At 44.4% G+C, this 19,607-nt stretch overlaps 1 protein-coding gene across 2 annotated transcripts in view; it reads left to right on the plus strand.

Moving 5' to 3' along the window:
- LOC115013387 (tetratricopeptide repeat protein 28-like) overlaps positions 1 to 19,607 on the plus strand; it is a 213,335-nt gene that overhangs the window by 165,626 nt on the left and 28,102 nt on the right. For both annotated transcript variants that reach the window (XM_029439656.1, XM_029439657.1), the window contains exon 6: positions 10,690 to 11,197. In XM_029439656.1, the coding sequence (XP_029295516.1) occupies positions 10,690 to 11,197 (508 nt within the window). The remainder of the gene's footprint in view (positions 1 to 10,689; positions 11,198 to 19,607) is intronic.

Genomic DNA, 19,607 nt, shown 5'->3' on the forward strand with positions numbered 1-19,607 from the left:
CAATCAGAGTCCGGTGGCGTGTGCTCGCAGGTGGAGGCATCACTGGCAGGTGGCCCAGGATCTCCGGGAAAACATGTCTTAAAAGCAACGATTATTTCCTGATTGTCGCTTCCTGTCTCATCTGCACCACACCCCGCGCTACAACCTGGCACGCCCTTGATCTCTTATCTGCCACTATCTTTATCTTTCTGCCTGCTTCTCTGTAGTCCATATTACATGCAAATGAATGGCATCAGTGGAGATCTGCTGTCCTGTCCTGGGACATTTTGGGCTTAAGGAAACCAATTAGGCAATTCTGGTTTTGATCCTTCTGCCTTTACACACAGAAGACACATTTATACACACACACACACACACACACACACACACACACACACACACACACACACACACATTCAAAATAGGGATACAGTCCCCCCAGGAGGCAGAAGTTTCTTACAGGGGACATGGAAAGGAATGTTGCCGGGATTTGGTTTCCATCATGCTGCACTCAGGGAGCTTACCATCGTCATGGTCTTAAATCTCTGTCACAGTGGGAGGTAGTGTGTGTATGTGTGCATAATGTGTCCATGGATGTGATAATACAGCCCTAGTGGTGAGATCCTCTTTTTAGTCTTTATCAGTGGGACCAGTTCTGTCCACCTGGGGCTAAAGGGAAGGACCCAGTGGTGCTGAAAGCATGGGGTTAGTCTGGTGTGGCTTGGAGGAGCCACAGTCTATAGAGCAGGTGCTTTGGAGGGACAGCCCAGTCTTTTGATCCCACCAAGTGCTGGTGTTGATGCTGTGTTCTGCAGGCTTCCCAGGCCACAGTAGCCACCTTCACCAGGCTTGTAATTACATTTGGGGAATAAAAGCACAGAGGGAGGAAGGGATTTAAATGGTTTGTGTGATGGGCTGGAGGTAGAACGAGGTCCTTTCGCGCTCTCAGCTGCATGTCATTTCGGATTTACTCCCCCAACACCTCAGAGCATGGTGACAAGAGTCAGTACATGTAAAAGGCATGGTTATCATGGCTGTTTAACTAAAAGAATAGAAAGTGGAGGTTGTTTTTTTTATAGATGTTGATGTTCCTTTTCGTACAGATGGAAACGTTGAGCTGCACTTGGTAAGGTATACATTACATTAGGTATTCCTTGACCTGCCAACATGGCCGTCTTTTAATTTACTCAGCATGCAACTCTTGGGCGACTTGGAGGCAGAGGAAGAAGTGGAAAACATCTGACATAAAAAATAAAACAAAGGTTCTAGCCAGTCGACACAGGGCAACATTAGCCTCCATTTGGACTCATGATCCTGGCGACCTGACAAATGTTCAGTTTTCACTCTCCTTTCAGCTCTGTTATTCTCTGCCCAACTCCTGAGACACATATGTGGCTCTTTAGCTGCTAGATGTTGCAGTTTCTTCACCAGCTTTAATCATCCTAGTTTAGCAGAGCTTTTTTTGTTGACAACAGCTGCCTGCTACTGCTGGAAACAGGATGGATGAGAGCAGAATTTGTTGTCCAAGAAATAACTACAGCTAGCTAAAAGAGGTTACAATGCGTGTAACACCTTTCACACCCATTTATTTGATCTGTTGTTAAAATGAAAATCAGTAAGTGTAAGAAATGTAAGCATTTAAAAGAAAAAAGATATTTCTTTCATGACAAGGGCAGTGTCATCCTGCAGCACTATAAGCCTGTTACGTCTTGGGGTTGGTTGGCTTGGCTGAGTTCAACAGAACGCTAGAGACGGTGAAAGAGAGAGGCCGAGGAGGCACAGGCCAGAAGAGGTTAAAGACAAGGACAGAACTGTCTATTTTCATAAACTGCCGCTGAAACGGATAACAGTTCTGGCAAGCAGCGCTAAAGAGAAAGAGCCCTCCGATCCAGCTGCAGCTGACTCTGTGTCCCCACATCCTCTCCCCTCTCTGATCACCTGCCTCTCCTCCGCTGCTGTCTCATTCATTCGTTCAAAGGCAGGGTCGCTAAGAAAGCAGTACTTTAATCTGCATTCCCCAGGTATAGAGTAATGTAACTTTTCGGTAGCTTCCTTTTCAGCTGTATTGTTAAATCGGTAGCTAGCTACTGGCTCAACATTAGCATACCACCGTCACAAAGTAACACTTTATTATTGGCCTTGTGTTCCTTGTGTGGCAAATAAAAAAATGTATAGTATCCATCAGGAACCAACGTGAGGCACAAGCATTTGCTTTTGTACAAAGGTACATGATCCAAACAGTAGATTCGACCAATCAACACTATACCACATCTTTCTCTTCGCTCACTTTAACATTGATCTCTTCACAATCATTTTACGAAGCTCACCTTTATATATCACAAAAGAAAAAAACACTTAAAAAACAAAGCAATTGAAAGCAGCCATGCATCCTTCTATTTCACAGAGATCTGATTTGGTCCAAACCCATTAGGCATGAGTTACTTGCTGTTGCAGATGGATTAAAGGAGAGCGCCACAAAAGCTCTTTCTGGTCTCAGCTCTTTCTCAAAGAGAACGCTGAGGTGCTGAGAGTCTGGACATTTGGTTGTCACTCTTCATTTCTTTCATTGTGTCAGGCTGCTGCAGGCAACAGCTCTGGTCAGCTCATATTGATCTGGAACCTCAGACCTTAACCTGTGTTCTCTTATCTCTCCTCTCCTCTCTTCTCCTCTCTCCTCGGCCACTTAAGAATTGGAATTTTTCCGTGTACCACTGAAAAGGGCTGGACTCTGTTTAGTCCTATATGTCAAGCCTGATTTGTCCAGTTGTGTGGTCTGACAGGGACAATGCCTCCCATCGCTAGGCTGCAAAAAACGCCCTTGAATAACCCTGGACTCCTGCGTCCTTGGATTGGCTGCCTGGCTTCCTGCTGAATGCTCTCAGATGCAAGTGGGGGTCTGCAAGCTATGCTATATTTGGCACTGTGTCCTCAGACCCAGCAGGAATCAAAACAACAGCAAATTAGCTTATAATGGATCGACTTTAAGATTATTATTTTCTTCCAGTGGCTCAAAAGATTTCTGCTTTGATTTGGATCAGAACAGTCATTTCTGATCACATTCGGCACCATCACATTCAAATCAAATCAAATCAAATCAAATCAAATCAAATTTATTTGTATAGCCCAATATCACAAATTATACATTTGTCTCAGTGTGCTTTACAGACTTGTACAGGTTACGACATCCTCTGTCCTTAGACCCTCACATCGCACAAGGAAAAACTTCCTAAAAGAAACCCCAAAATTAAAAGGGAAAAAATGGAAGAAACCTCAGGGAGAGCAACTGAGGAGGGATCCCTCTCCCAGGACGGACAGACGTGCAATAGATGTCGTGTGTACAGGATAAACAACATAGTACAAATACAACATTTGACAGAAATTATGTTGTGTTGGAAAAAAAAGAAATAGAAAGTTTGGATGAATCCAGGAAAATGTCAATAAGGCTTCCCGGTGTCCAGCAGGACCAGGTCAGCAGGCGCTGTCACGATTCATGATCCTGACGTAAACTTTATCAGTGGCAACCTGCCACATGAGAGACAGACACTCCGGGGATGATACCCCGGATGATGAGTTAGTAACATACATTTACATAAATGCATACAGATAGAGAGGGAGAAGAAGAGAGAGGGAGAGAAGGAAGAGAGCAGGGAGGTGTCCCCCGGCAGTCTAAGCCTATAGCAGCATAACTAGGGGCTGATCCAGGGCAAACCTGAGCCAGCCCTAACTATAAGCTTTATCAAAAAGGAAAGTCTTTAGCCTACTCTTAAATGTGGAGAGTGTGTCTACCTCCCGAACACAAACTGGAAGCTGGTTCCACTGGAGAGGAGCTTGATAGCTGAAGGCTCTGGCTCCCATTGTACTCTTAGAGACTCTAGGAACCACAAGTAACCCTGCAGTCTGGGAGCGTAATGCTCTAGTTGGTTTATAAGGTACTATGAGATCTTTAAGATATGCTGGAGCCTGACCTTTAATTGATTTGTAAGTCAGGAGAAGGATTTTGAATTCTATTCTGTATTTTACCGGGAGCCAGTGCAGAGCAGCTAATACAGGAGTAATATGATCCCGTTTCCTTGTTCTAGTCAATACACGTGCCGCTGCATTTTGAATCAACTGAAGAGTCTTAAGCGACTTTTTGGGACAACCTGATAACAATGAGTTGCAGTAATCCATTCACTGCTACTAACCCCTATTAGTGTTTTTCTTTTTATAAGGAAGGAGTTATCCACTCTTCACAGCATTATGTGTCTGTGTCTGCTTAGTCCCTAGCTTGAGGCCTTGCAAAGTGGCAAACCTTGATGTTTACCTCAAACCCCTCCTGCAATGACTTTCAAACACCGCTGTGATTTCCTCTTCTGTCACCACAAGGTCTCACAAGAATTGATTCCCTGCAACAGCAGGCATCACACAGCCATGCCCGTGGAGATTTGACTTCAGTACAGAAATAAACAGCAGCCCTTCAAGGCTTTGCTCTGATTTAGAATACATTAAGATTCATTCACAGTGCCCCGCTTCCCCGGTGTGCCACCTCTTCAATTTCCTCCTCAACCAGACTTAAGATTCATGTGTTTATATCAGAAGGCGGGAGGGCTGTTTGTGCATTTTAACAATGCCGACATCCTGTCACAGGGGACAGGTGCTGGGACTGAGGTAGGGACCGTGAGGGCTGGAAAGGTGCAGCCAAGTTCCAGTTCAGTTACAGTGCCTCCCTCGCTCTCTTTCCCTCACTTAACATTTGACCATTTCTGTAAACCTTGTTTTGTCTAGCATATTGTCAGAGAGAGAGGACGCTGGAAATATCAAACCCCCCCCCCCCCCCCCCACACCACTTGAAGGGAACAGTCAAATGTTCCACTAACACCAATGGAGACTGTCAGATCCAATTGTATTCAGTGCCTCTTGTGTTTCTTCCTCTTGGCTGCCACCAACTCTCACAATATAGCCTCAAACAAACACACACGCATTGATGCTCAAGTGTAAAAGCGCAAATACAAGCAAATGCAAAAATGTGGCCACACACACAGACAAAAGCCACAAAGCTCTGGGATACATTTGCTATATTTGTGTATAACTTTGTGTCTCTGAGTAAGGATGTGTGAGAGAACGTATACTGGGTCTCTGGAGTAACCGCAAATGATCCACCATTTGCCTGGCACCACTGCACAGACTACCCACAGCTAGGACAAAAAAAATGGCTTTTTCACTAGCTTAAGTGTTGCCTGCACTGCAGCTTGTCTGTATCTTTAGTTGGCTTCTTGTTATGCTGCACGAGTGTTAGTGTGTTTATGTGCTTGTTCCTGACTGTACAGTATGTGTGGATGTGTGAGTGTGTGACCATCTGAGCAGCAGACAGTATGACAGACAGCGTAGTAGCTATCACGAGTGCCCTTACCCGTAGCTTGACCTTTAGTGACAATCAATCCTTTGTGAACATGTCCTGTGAAGGCTAAAGGAATTATCAAGCTTCAGGCCCTCTGGCGTCATTTATCTACAAGCTGGAGGTCACACAGGTCATAGAGAAACAAGTGGCTCCACTGGTACGTCGTCACTCTTAATACATCAGATTAGCTCTAAAGTGTAATTAGGGGAATTGGTTAACAGCCAGGTAACTGTATGTGTTTGTTTTCTTCAGAAACAAAAGAGCCTTTTCATATGTAGGGTTTCCAAAATAACAACGACTGAGGACTGAAGACACTGCTTGGTTTGCATTGATTTGTGATTCTGGAAACAACAGAGCTATGACTTTCATGAATATCATTTCAAAACTTGGAAAGGTAAAGAGAAAGGGCTCTGCAATTTGGCTCTAAAAGAAGCAAAGTTGAATTTAACTTTGCCTGTGTCGCGCTTATCAGCCACAGTGGACTGCTGAATCCCTCTCTGCGTACAGTGTGTGTGTGTGTGTGTGTGTGTGTGTGTGTGTGTGTCTGTACGTGTGTGTATGAAAGAGAGCAATCAACCGCAGCTGTATCTGCCCTCACTTGGCAGAGCACAGCATTTGCCTGGTTAAAAAAGCAGAAGGTTTTGATATGGCAGAGAGGCAGTCATTTGGCTGATCTAATGGTGGCTCCCATAGGATCCATATCTGTGCTCAAACACAGAGCGAGGGAAGAGAATGGAGTATACAACCATAAAACCAGCTGAATATTTTATCAAATCCATCCCTGCCCCCAGCCTGGAGGCAGACATCACCAGCATGCCTCCTCTGCTTCCTCTATACTCCCCCCTTTTCTCTCTCATTTATGCGCACATGCACATACATGTTTCTTGGCCCATACACACACACACACACAAGAACATGTCTCTCTGGAAAGCCTCTTTCAAGCTTCTTTGAGAGCCTCTCTGACGGGTCTGTTCCGTCTCTCAGTTTATTACAGTTGAGATGTTTCCTTTTTTGTCAAAATGCATCTCCGCAGGTGAATTCAGATCTAAAGACATCCTCGCCCCGGGAATGTCTCCAGCATTCTCTTCTCTCATCCTTCAAACACATACTCTCCCGTAGCCTTTTATCTGCCCACCCCCTCCAACCCTGCTCTCCCCCACACCCCCGCTCCCTCCAGAGTGTAGTTCTGTTCCCTGCCAGCCAGCTCCTGTTGCTGCCTGAGCCCAGCTCGTTAAGGGAAACACTGGTGCATGGTCCTCCTCACCTTCCTTCTGCACTGCCTTTTAATTAGACAGCTGTTTGTTTGTGTGCGTGTGTGTGTGTGTGTGTGTGTGTGTGTGTGTGTGTGTGTGTGTGTGTGTGTGTGTGCGATTGAATACATGGACTGTGTGTGTGTGTCTGTGTGTGTAGTGTCTATGGAGGGCTAGAGTTATTTTTTTTGTTTTGGTCACGCAAGTCATCTTTTTGAAGTGATTGGTATCACAGTGGCTTGTTTGTTTCTCTGATCCCTATCATTAAACAGCAGTGTGCTCTCAATACTTACTCCGTGTAGCTTTTGGACACACATTTGATCAATTCAGCCACTTTTAATGAATTAGTCAAGGATCAGAAAAGATGCAATAGATTTTATTAATTGCTTTAGTCGATTATCAAGCAAGAATCGACAAACATAGGCTGGTGTGCTGCGTTTCTCTGTGTTATACTACAATAAAGTGAAATTATTTAGGGTTGTTCTGACAAAACAAGAATATGACGATGTCATCTTGTCATCGTCCCTTCCTTGTGAAGTTGCAATCTGCATTTATAGAAATATGTTCTGTTATTGACTAAGCAATTAATTAATTAATTAATTAATTAATTAATTAAATGTAATAATTCTGGGAATTTTAATGTGAAGATTTGTCTTTTTAACCATGGCAATTAAGGCCTTATATGGAAAGGTAATATCATGTTTCTTTATTCCAGTGGAAGCAGTTAGTGCATTTGTGCAAGACATGCTTTTTTCCAGGCTAACATCTGTATTTGTACAGTGAGAGACAGAGTTGTTCCCACCTCTGTGGTAATGGGATGAAACCTGTTCTCGATCCCCTCTTGTGACTAGTGACTCCTCTCCTCCTGCCATATAATCCCATTAACAGCACTTTACTGAAGTAGTGTCTGCCCTGCCCTCCTGCAGGAAGGCGTTTGGACAGAGGGCAAACTGTGGGCTCTTTAACACCTTACACCTTCCTAGCCTGCCTCTCTCTCTACATGCTCACTCTTCCTTTTTAGTTCAGAAATACACCTTTTGAGTACTCTGGAATGATCTCAACTCCATGTGAACGTCAGACATTGTTTTATATGTCCGTGTATAATAATACAAATGTTATCTACTAACATTGTGATTCACCAGGTTGTACCTTGGTGTTGTCTGTTTGGTAAAACCATGTCAGAGGAGTAATGTGCCTCTAATGGACTGTAGCTCGCAAATGCAATCAAAGAAGCAACAGACAAATATGTTTCTATGTAAGGGGTTGATGTCAGCGCAGTGGATGTTCGCTTTGTTTGCCTCTTTCTGTCCACTGACGAGGAGATTCCACACCTGCTTATGAGCTTCTTCCAACTATTTACATCTCCATTACAACCCTGCTTGTCCCGTACGCTCTGCCAGCCTGTGTTTGATATCCTTGGTTGTTTGGAGTACATCAGAGCTCGTAGGTCCAAAGTAAAAATAAGGAGGATTTTCAAAGGCAAATTCACACAGCTGCAAGGCGAGGCATAACCACATAGCTCAACACAGCAGTGGAGTGGTGGGCAGAACTCTCTGTTCCAGAGTATGAAATAAAACACACCAGGGGCTCAGGGTAACAGATCTTGCACCAAGCCCAGCCATCAAGAGCAGCTCGGCTGCATGACATAAGGGGCTAATTATGCTAAGTACAATGCATTACCCCTAGCATGTGCTATGAAAGCAGCCATTTCTCTGATGTGCTGCAGAACATAAACACACTTAGTGGAGGAGGTTGACAGAGGAGAGTCGGCGAGGAATCCTAAACCACTGTCCTTGTCAGAGGAAAGAAATGGAATAATGTTGTTGGAGCCAAGCATTTCTGATTAACATGTCATCTCAGCTCTCCCCTGCTGCCTCCCTTCTCCCCTTCTCGTCTCTCCCAGGCAGAACTGGTTTACCTTTCATTAGGAGACCCTTGGTGCAAAATGTGTTTGCTGATAAGAGCCAGCGCTTTATCAACAGTTTATAAAGCATGGCGCTAGGATTAATCAAATCAGCACACATCCGGAGAAGGGTTGGACTCTGTAAAAACAGTCGGATCTGACTCTGCAGACAGATTGAGAGAAGTGTGTGGGGGGGGGGGGGGGAGAGAGAGAGAGAGAGAGAGAGAGAGAGAGAGAAAGAGCAAAAACAGGGAGGGAGGAAAGATAAGTACAGAAAAGAAATGGAATCAAATTAGAATGAAGTCAATTTGGCAAAAAATTATGTATTTCGGGCAATTATTTTTCTCCAAGACAGAATGTTATTTTGTGATACTGGTGGGAAGTCAGAAATAGCAGTGGTGGGAGAGCGCCGCAGTCAGAAGTGAGAGAGATATGGTCCCAGTGTCTGTCCCTGAGCCAAACACAGTGCATTCTCTGTGACTAGCAAGGCTGGCTCCTCATTATCTTTAGCTTCCATCTGAGGAGAAAATGCAGCGTTGCAGTCTCACTTTAGAGGGACACTGATCACAAGAGCAACTCATCTCAACTGGAGAAAAATTGCCCTCTCGCTTTCTCTCCCAGTGTCTCCCACTACATTTGGTTGAATACAGACCGAGATGAAGAATCCTCTCAGTTTTTTTCGGCTGAAAAAAGTGTAAGTTTGAGTCGGAGAGATGGAGCGAAGCTTCAAAAGGCACATGTAATTGAGCAGCCCTAGATAGGCTATCTGGGAACATGAAACAGCAACAGTTGTGACGGAGGGTAATTGCCTCCCTGGGCCTGTATAATGCCTTGTCGAGTCTTTAAACTTGAGCAAACTGCTGGAAGTCCTTATGTCAGCAGGTAATTGGTTCCAGGCATCAGCAGCTATGTGAAATGAAGGAAAGATAGGTAGGTGGGGTGTATATATGTGTGTGTGTGTTTAGAAAAAGAATGTATCAACGATTTATTAAAAAAAAAAAAAAAAAAAAAAAAAGGAGTCTTCTGTGAATTGATGTGGCGTTAGAGCAAAGTGACAATATCTCCATTACATCTTGATGCATATGTGAGATAATATATATGTAAATGTGCTCATTTAAGATGGCGGAGCTTGTGGCTCCTCTAAAGCCCAAAGTATCACCGGCCAGTTTTGCAACATATGGCCATGAAAACAACTCTCATAACCACCTTACAGCTGAAACCACATTGAGGAGTCCATCCTTCACCGTAGGCTTTTGACTTTCGAGTCATCTGGCTGTAAATGCCCCCAAGATGAACCAGGTCAAAAGTGGGCAGCACCGTGGCCTTCACTGTCAGGCTGTCCGTCCTCTCTGCTGGCCTGCATCCAACACCCTTCCTCGCTGGAGGATGCAGAGTGGGACCTCCGGAAGGAGATGCTTTATTTGCTGGCCCTGCGTGATAAATTGAACATCTGTTCACACAAAAACAACTGACCCCAATCCCAGCTGTTTACCCTCTGTGTAAACAGTTAATAAGCCGGCAGTGAATGTGTCACATGGAGGGTCAAGACTGCCCTTTGACAAACCTCTCCATTCTGGTGCCTCACCTCTCCTTTCTTTTGCAGTTGTAAGCTAGTGTTGAGTGTTTTCGCAGGTGGACACTGCGTGACAAAATGGAAGATGAGAATATGCAGAATACTGTTCTTAGCTTGAGCTGTCTCGTTAGTAGTGAGTCAGTCAGTCAGTTGGCCCCCCGCAGCTCCGCCGGGAAGCTAAAGCCGCTCTCTTCTCCCTCCTGATTAGCAGTGTCTTTGTTCCTTTGGTGGTGACACGCCATGAAGCGTGATTGCAGTGGGCAAACTGGCAGCTTTAAAACAAGCCTGCTGCTGCGCTGATCTGCACACTTTACCCCCCCTCTTGCTTAGCAGAGACTGAATCAAATCAGATTGTGCTTGTTGTTTGGTCTCTGAGCAGTAAGCCCTCTGAGAGATTTATTTTCTTATAATTATTTTCCATTTGAGAAGTACACTATTTCTGGCTAAAGGGACGTTTAAGTGTGGGGGGGGATTCTGTGACGCAAAGGCAACAATTACTCTCTGTTGATGGAACGTGGGTATAATTAATGGGGCTATTTGAGATTTTTTAAATTTGCAATTTATTACCTTGCTGTTTTTCTTACTTGCTGTCTCTCTTCATCCATAGGCTGCTTCAATGGCGCTGAGCAGCTTGGGCCATGTTTATACAGCCATTGGGGACTATCCGAACGCCCTCGCCAGCCACAAGCAGTGTGTCCTGCTAGCTAAGCAGTCCAAGGATCAGCTGTCTGAGGCTCGCGAGCTTGGAAACATGGGGGCCGTCTACATCGCCATGGGAGACTTTGACAATGCTGTGCAATGCCACGAGCAGCACCTGGGCATCGCCAAGGCCCTAGAAAATAAACGAGAGGAAGCTCGGGCCTATAGTAACCTGGGCAGTGCCTACCACTACCACCGTAACTTTGACAAGGCCATGTCCTACCATACTCACGTTCTGGAGCTCGCCCAGGAACTGGAGGAAAAGTCCATTGAGATGAGAGCCTACGCGGGACTGGGTCATGCTGCTCGCTGCATGCAGGACTTGGAGAGGGCCAAGCAGTACCATGAACACCAGCTGTCTATAGCGGAGGGTTTGAAGGACAGGGCCGCAGAGGGAAGGGCCTCCTCCAACCTGGGTATGTATGCAAAATACTAACTCAAATAAAAAAAGACTTTAACTGTAAAGCCAGCGTCTTCCATATGCTCCTGGTAGATCATCATCTCGCTTTCTATAGCAACATTTGAACATACTGAATACTGAATACATCACTATCATTATCTCAAAATGAAAGTAATGGTTACTGCCAGTTGTTATGGAAGTAAGTATTTTAATTTTAACAGCCGTTAAATATTGAAATTGAAACACCGTTGAATTCATAGCATGAACATGTTTTATTATGACAACCATATATCTTAATTAAGAACGAGATCGCGGGTACAAGCGGCCGAAATGTGTTTTCTCAGGCGGGTGGCGTCTCCCTTAGAGATAGGGTGAGAAGCTCAGCCATCTCTGAGAGACTCAGAGTAGAGCCGCTGCTCCTTTGCGTTGAAAGGAGCCAGTTGAGGCGGTTCGGGCATCTAGTAAGGATGCCACCTGGCCACCTCCCTAGGGAGGTGTTCCAGGCACGTCCTGCTGGGAGGAGACCCCGGGGAAGACTCAGGACTCATGGAGAGATTATATCTCCTCACTGGCCTGGGAACGCCTCGGGATCCCCCAGTCGGGAAGATTGGGGTTCCTTACTGGAGCGGCTGTTTTTTGGATTTGTTGTTAATTCACCTAAAATAAAACAATTCTTGATTTACAATATCAATAGGTGAATTTGAATACCGTAATTTTCGGACTATAAGTCGCACTGGACTATAAACCGCAGATGCTAAATTGACTAATTTGTACATATATAAACCGCACTGGATTATAAGCCGCAGGTTTTTAAAATATTTTATTAACATACGGTATAACATAACATAACATAACATATAACATACCGGTATATTACGTTCGTGCACAGAGGGGATTCATTAATTCTCATCTTCTTCCTGCGTACTAAAACCACCAAAGTCCTCATCTTCAGTGTCCGAAACGAACAGGCTCAGGGTGGCTTCGTCAGCCACTCTCCTCTCTCTTTCGGTGTCGCTCTCAAAGCCAACAAACTCCTCTTCATCACTGTCGGAATCGAACAGCCTCTGAAATGCCTCAGCTGTGGCGGCGTCCTCCTCTTCACCACGCAGCATTCCAGCCTTTCGGAACCCGTTGGTGATCGTGGATGTTTTAACACTCCTCCACGCTGTCAGGATCCACTCGCAAACTTGAGCGAAAGTTGCCTTTCGCATGCGCCCAGTTTTGGTGAAGGATTTGTCGCCACTAGTCATCCACGCCTCCCACTGAGCGCGTAGTGCCACTTTGAACGCACGGTTGACACTGATGTCGAGTGGCTGCAGATGTTTCGTTGTGCCCCCAGGAATCACAACTGGAATGGAGTTTGTGCTCTTGATGGCTGCTTTAACTGAATCCGTTATATGGGCCCTCATGCTGTCCAAAACAAGCAAAGCTTTTTCTTTGCGAAAGTATCCTCCAGGGCGCTTGACGTAGCACTCATTCAGCCACTCCTTCATTACGCTTTCCAGCATCCACCCTTTCTTGTTGACTTTAAAGGATATGCCGTTTGGGATCTTTTCTTTTGGCATTGTAATCCGCTTAAAAATCACCATTGGCGGAAGCTTTAATCCAGATGCTGTGCAGCCAAGAACACAAGTGAAATTCGTTCTCTCGTGGCCAGTGGTTCTCAACGTGATGGACGACTCACCTTTCTTGTTAACAGTCCTAGTGAGAGGCAGGTCAAACGTCAAAGGCACTTCATCCATATTTATGATCTGGTCCGGTCCGATGGAATATTCCTTTATCATTCTTTGTGTGAATTCGCCGAAGTTTGTTATTTTTTCCTGGTAGTCGGGAGGGAGTTGCTGACACACAGTCGTCTGCGCCCTGATGGACAGTCCCTTTCGCCTCATAAATTGGAAACACCAGGATGGTCCACCTCTAAAATGTTCAATTTTCATTTCGGTGGCGACTGTTTTGGCTTTCAGTCGGATCTGCACGGTGGAAACACCACGGCCGTCTGTTCTCTGTGTGTTCACCCAATCTTCAAGAAAGTCTTCAAGTTCGGGCCATCGGCTTTTGTTACCTCTGAAAGCTCTTTTTTTAACTTTTTGCATTGAGACAGTTCTTCCCGCTGGCGTCTCCAACGTCTCACCATTGCCTCATCGATGCCAAGAGTACGTGCAGCAGCTCTATTTCCTCCGTTTACTGCCAGATTTATTGCCTTTAACTTAAAAGCTGCATCATATGCATTTCTACGTTTTTTTTCCATAATGATTGTGTCTCTCTAATGTCCGTCTGTCTCTCGTACCACTCGCGGTTCCACTTTTACTTTTTGCTACTTTTCGCGCTCTTTGGCGGCATCCGGTGGACTGTAACCTGTAATATTCCATAGATTTAGGAGTTCCCCTAGTGGCCGATAGGTGTAAAAATCCATAGATAAGTCGCACCGTTATATAAGCCGCAGGGTCGAAAAATGGGGGAAAAGTTGCGGCTTATAGTCCGGAAATTACGGTATATATTTTTTCAATGTTCACAAATTCAGATCCAAAAATGTTTCATAATAAAAACTAAAACAAATGGATTGAGGTTGCTCAAGTTCAGATACAAAGATTCAAGTGGAAACATGAGAAACAAGACAAAAGGTGTAGAATGATGCAAAGTAATATGCATGTATTAATCTGCCAATGCAGCACCAATCGCCCAAAATACTGCAATCCCTTTGACACGGCTCGAGGTATCATGTCTTCCCCTCTAATGGAAAACCACTCACAACATGTACAGTATCAAGTGTAAGCATGTCATCCTGACATTTCTCTAGAGCACAATGATAAGATTAGTGCCCGGCATGAACCTGTGTTTCAGCACATCCTCAGAGAAAAGTTATTTTTACTGCATTTGACCCGACCCTAGAAGACAGAGTGTGAAAGGGGTCCTGCCTGCCCTTTTATTGTTTTGGGGATACAGTATGAGAGCGTCCATTTCTTGCTAGTGTTTCCACTGTGCTGCAGGCTACCGTCCTTTTGTTTGTCTGCATTTTAATGAGCTGTTTACTCCCTGTTGTTTTCAATTATATATATATGGTAAGTGAGACCTGAGTGTTTTTGTTACTTTTAGGCAGAGGCCAGCAGAATGTTACTGTATCATCACTATTTTATGTAAAGTTGTTTTTAGATACAGTGTTTAAGGGTTGCATTATGTTCTACAGTAGTGCCCAGTAGGTTATGTAACGGAGTGGAGTGCAGGGAGGAAGATGGTGCATGTTAGAGCCCAGGGAAGTTATACAATGATAGAATGCAAACATGTAACGCACACGGTCAGCATAAAAATATACTCATGGGAAATCTCTTCACATTAATCTGCTCTGCTCTCACCTTCACACCGGCTTGGACTTAATCACGTCTTGAAATGAAAAGTGCTGTGAAGATAAATAAAATAAAAAACGAGATTAAATATATGTTATCAATTTTGATTTAGACTTAAAATGTAAATATTGTCCCCTTTTACAATCCAATGTCTTGCTGCCAAATCCTGCGTGAATGACATTATTAGCAAGGTAACCTTGCAGAGTCGGCTAATATAATGATGAAAATGAACCTTTGGGATAAATGTGTCCTTTTGGATTTTCAATACCCCATGAGAAGAATGGTATGGCCAATTCTCCTGCAATTAGTCCTACAGTTCCAACCTACGCTGGGTGACTTATGATAGCCATCAAGACAGTAGTAAACCTGACTCTAATGGACAAGTAAGAGGCATAATAGTTCCTCCCACATGAATTATTCTTTAACCCAATTTGTAAAAGTGTGCAAGCAGAGAGTGGGGTTAATCAGCCAAACATAAATTGAAGTTGTCCTTTGACCGGCCTAATGGTCGCACATCCTGGAGTGCTCTAAGCACTAACACGCACCTGATTTTGAAAATGAGCTGGTAACTGGTTGTCATAAATTAGGGCAGAACATTTATGATCCTACAGTACATGTGAGCTTTATTACGAGTGACTATATGTCAGGCAGAAAATGTATTCCTATCTGTAGTGTGATTGCCATTAGCGCTCTTATTCGTTGTGAGCTGCAACATTTAGACCTCTTCCTGTACATGAGAGAGTAATAATAGTGTAGTTGGTGCAGGGTCAAAGATCTCCAGCTGGTGACGGAACAGCCTGTTGCTCCACCATCATGTGGATACAGAACCTCCTGACACCCGAACAAGCTTCCTGCTCATCTCAGTGTACCCGATCGTCTGCTCCTTTTTGTCCATTTTCATTCCCTCTTGTCTCATTTTTTCTTCCAGTTTTTGAGGCCTCCTTCTCTCACTCTCTCCTCTCACCCCTACTGATTGTAATCTGCGGCTGTCAAGCTCCCAGTAATTGAAACTGACTTGATGAATCGCTTAATTACCTTTAATAGCTGATTCAAGAGGAGCTGAATAATGAAGATAACGGAGAATGAAGTGGAGGTTGTGAAGCATCGGTCTGTAATTGCCCCCATTGTTGTTGTTATTGTTTGCGGCCGTGGAGTGTGCATTGTTACTCCGTCATCAGCTCCCGCAATCCTGCTTAGCACAATAAGATATGAGCTAAAACTAACAGGATGTTGTTTGAGACTTCAAAAACGGCTGCCTTTACGCAGTGCACAAAATAAGGGATGGATGATCGAGTGAAGATTAACGAGCTGCGATAAAAAGAAGGCACTGTGCAAGAGATGGGAAGGAGAAGTTGCAGAAACAGGAGAGAAAAAGAACTTTTATTTTTGCCCTCTCAGCGCGCCGTTAATGTTGCGTGTAGTGTGGGTGGAGCAGCAGCTGACATGGCTCTGAGGTACAGTAGTATAGAGATCGCCATGCTTTAATATCTAACCATGATGCCCAGCGGTACCAGCAGCCCTGGCTCAGCACACTCTGACCTATAAAGGATATGAGAATGTTGCATTCCAGCCCCATTTATTATTCATTAATTGGCTAACTTACCCCCTAGTCAGCAATATTCAATATCTGAGCGAGGACCGAAAGGGTGGGTTCCCATGTAGCTCACATTTCTGGTATTCATGAAACATAATCTAAACGGTATTATTTCCTCTTGCATTTCACTTCAGAAGAGACTTGAGTGTTGTAGCCCGGTCTCCCTTGTGATGACCTTTCCTCCTTTCACACCTCCCAGTTTGACCATATGTCTCAAAGAAGTCACTTGAAAGGTCGACTCCATCAGCGTGAAAAGGCTGGAGGTAACAGTCCTAATTAAGCATTTTTTTTTCTTCTTCCTTTCTTCCTTTTATCCAGCATCCCCCCAGGGAATGTTTTCTGCTGATGCTCACAAAAACAGAGCAACAGCAAAAGGAAAACAACAGGAAGAGGAGATGGCAAAACAACACAGAATCAGATTGTGCAATGCGATCTCATCAGTGGTGTCTAAAACAATAATAATACAGGATAGAAGTTCCGTATTTGGTTACTTTCAGACTTTTATGCTAAACCCCTTTTCACACTTACATCTTTTTCCACTTAAGGATCATGTGAGGATTGAGCACTGGAATTTACATTCCTGAAAATCAGTTGTGGAAATCTGCTCTGTCCAGACGTCTGATTTCCAGCTTTTGTCTCACAGTAACAAAGTCACTCTGGTAGATTGTGCATGATGATTTGTGTTTTTAATAGGCTGTTTGTTGGCAGTCGAAACACCGAGCCTGGGACGTCCACATCTAATCTAATCGTGAGATGAAATATGTCAGCCTTTTAAGTGAATGGCATTTAAATAGGCAGAATTATGGAATCATTAGTAGATAAGATAAACACCCTTTCGCATCACGTGCTTTTACCACTAGTGCATCACAATCATCATGTTCATCATTATAACAAAAACAATGTTTGCATGAGCATAACTCCTCTACCTTCTTTCTTCTTTTTTTTTAAACTGATTTCACAGCAGGGACCAAACACAGACAGGGTCCTCTCTTGCCTGGGGCATAAAGATTATTCAGTTTTGTACCTAAGCCTTTGGAAACAGCCCAGATCGTAGATATATTATTAGTCTGACCGGGAAAGCGAGCGCGAGAGAGCTGAATTTACAGAGGAATTTAGCGAGCCTAATGGCCCAGACAGAACTGAATGAAAGAACGCTGTAAGGAGGGAAGACTGGGAAAGGGGGCTTAACAAATACATTAAAAAAAGTGCATTTATCTGAGAGCGGTGACATCTTCAACTCACCGTTAATGACGAGGAGGAGAGAGGGGAGAATGGTGGAATGTTTTAAGGTTGCCAGTCTTATGTTACTGTCCTGGAGAGATCTTTGCAGTCTGGCCCCAAATGTGTGTTTGTTGGAAAAGCAGCAGACGCTCCCTGCCTCCCCCTGCGTGGCCCCCCTTCAATCTCTTGACAGAGGACCTTGCCAGAAACTGGACTAGAGGCCCTGCGAAACACACTCTCCTCGTCCTTGTGCTTACACTAAAGTTAAGCTCACTGTATGCAGTTATTATTCTATTCACTGCGGAGCTATTAAGTGAAACAAAAGAGCTGTAGCATTCTTCTGCATTAAGCAACTGTGTGCCCTGCATGAAGCACATCTGCAAATTCAGCATGAAATGTGATCTGTTCCTTAACGGAGAGGGGGATTGGGCAGTGCAACAAAAAGTTGAGACTGAACATTGTTGGATTAAGTGGTAGGAGGAATCAGATGTCATGCGTGTGGGCAGTACAGCGACAGTTGGTTTGAAGGAGGGGTGAGGGTCAGCAGTAAAGCAGCTCAGCACGTGCTGCAGGCAGACACGTACAGAACTCTGTGTGTCTCTCTGTTGACCGACCACCCACGCAGGACACATCCATCCATCCATACCCTGTCCTTTTTTTATCTCCCTCCTTCCTGTCTCTCTGTCAGTCAGGCTGTAGGAGATGTCTGTGTCTCAGAGTGAGGATTTGCTACCTTAAGCCCAGACCGCCAGCTCCGCCCCTTCCCTCCTCCTGCACACCCCCAGCAGGATGTAGACTCTGCCTCAGCTCACTACTTCCCCCCCACAGATCATAACATAACAAGTCACACAAAAGACACTTTGCATATTATAACGGAGGCTTTCAACTTCCATTCACCCTTTCATTTTCAAACACTTTCATTCACAACATGATTAGAGCGGACATCTTTATGAAAGTAACCCTTTATATGTTCACTACTGTGTGGGGGAAGAACTTGCATCCATAAGTACCAACTCTTAACTCGTTGGTGCAAGCCGCTTTTGTAAAAGCTCTCAAGGACAAAATGATCTAGAAGTATTAAAAAGAATTCAGAAATACTAAACTACATATGCTTGTTTCTTGAATACTGCTCAGTTTGATTGGAATATCCTTCAAAGATTGCCTTCCCTAATAGACCGGAGTTTCTTGCGTCACGTACGTTAATTTCTGAAGACGTGCACAGCCAACGCTCCAAATGGACGCATGAACGCATGGCCAGATTTAAAGTATTTCACACATGCCAATCTCCTTGGGCTGAGAGACCTGAACAGGCATCAAGAATTCCACAAACCAGCATCCTGTTCTGGTTTTTACTTCCTCCAACATGAATGTAAATTATAATGTTGACCTCATTCTAAAATATAAACGACAACCCCACCCCAGTCGTTATTTTTAGGCTCAGCCTGGTCATCTCTACTCTATTCCTAGTATCAAGCAGCAGCATCATCGTTGATAAAATCCTCTTAGCTGCCTGTATGCAGCAGCGCTCTGGACCTCCATAGCTGCCTGAAAGAACGACACAGTGATTTACTCAGAACAAGACACCATCCCTCAAAGTCATCACTGCTGCATATCCCTCTATGTACAGCCAGCTGTGTAATGAAAAGTGACAACACATTGCCATGCTTTTAATGTCTTTGGTTATGGGGGGATGGAGAGGGCTCTGGATGGATAGGGCCCTGTTTCAAAGTGTTTGAATGATATGGTGTGTGCTTTGTCCTTGTTTTTCACAGTCATCGTCTCAAGCTGTGTGCAAAAGAGAAATAATTGAGCCATATTATTTAACATGTTACAGTCAAGTGCATTTAGTATGCACCACAGTCTTAGAAGCATAAGACTTACTTAAATTGAATCTGATTGGGGTAATTTTGATTTGGACAACATACCACATGGACCACTTGAGCCAGGATATCCGTACTAATTTTAAATGTGAGTGTTTCATCAGTATTTACCAGCATGTTTGATATGGTTTTATTTACTGTCCTGCTGGATACTATTCCCAGGGGGTTCCATAATCCTCTTACCATATAGGAGGCAGGCAGAAAATATTTTCTTGCTTCCAGTCAGGCTCCAGGCATAGCCTAAGGCTTATGGCAATTTCGGCTGCAGCTTCCAAGCCCAGCCTCCAACCTCGCCATACTCCCCCAGTCTCTGTCCCGGCTGTCTCTTCTACCCCTCCGTCCATCGCACAGCCACAGATCCATTTTTAGCCTGCAGCATGGAACATGTTT

Source organism: Cottoperca gobio, chromosome 9, assembly GCF_900634415.1.
Source record: "Cottoperca gobio chromosome 9, fCotGob3.1, whole genome shotgun sequence".
NCBI lineage: Eukaryota > Metazoa > Chordata > Actinopteri > Perciformes > Bovichtidae > Cottoperca > Cottoperca gobio.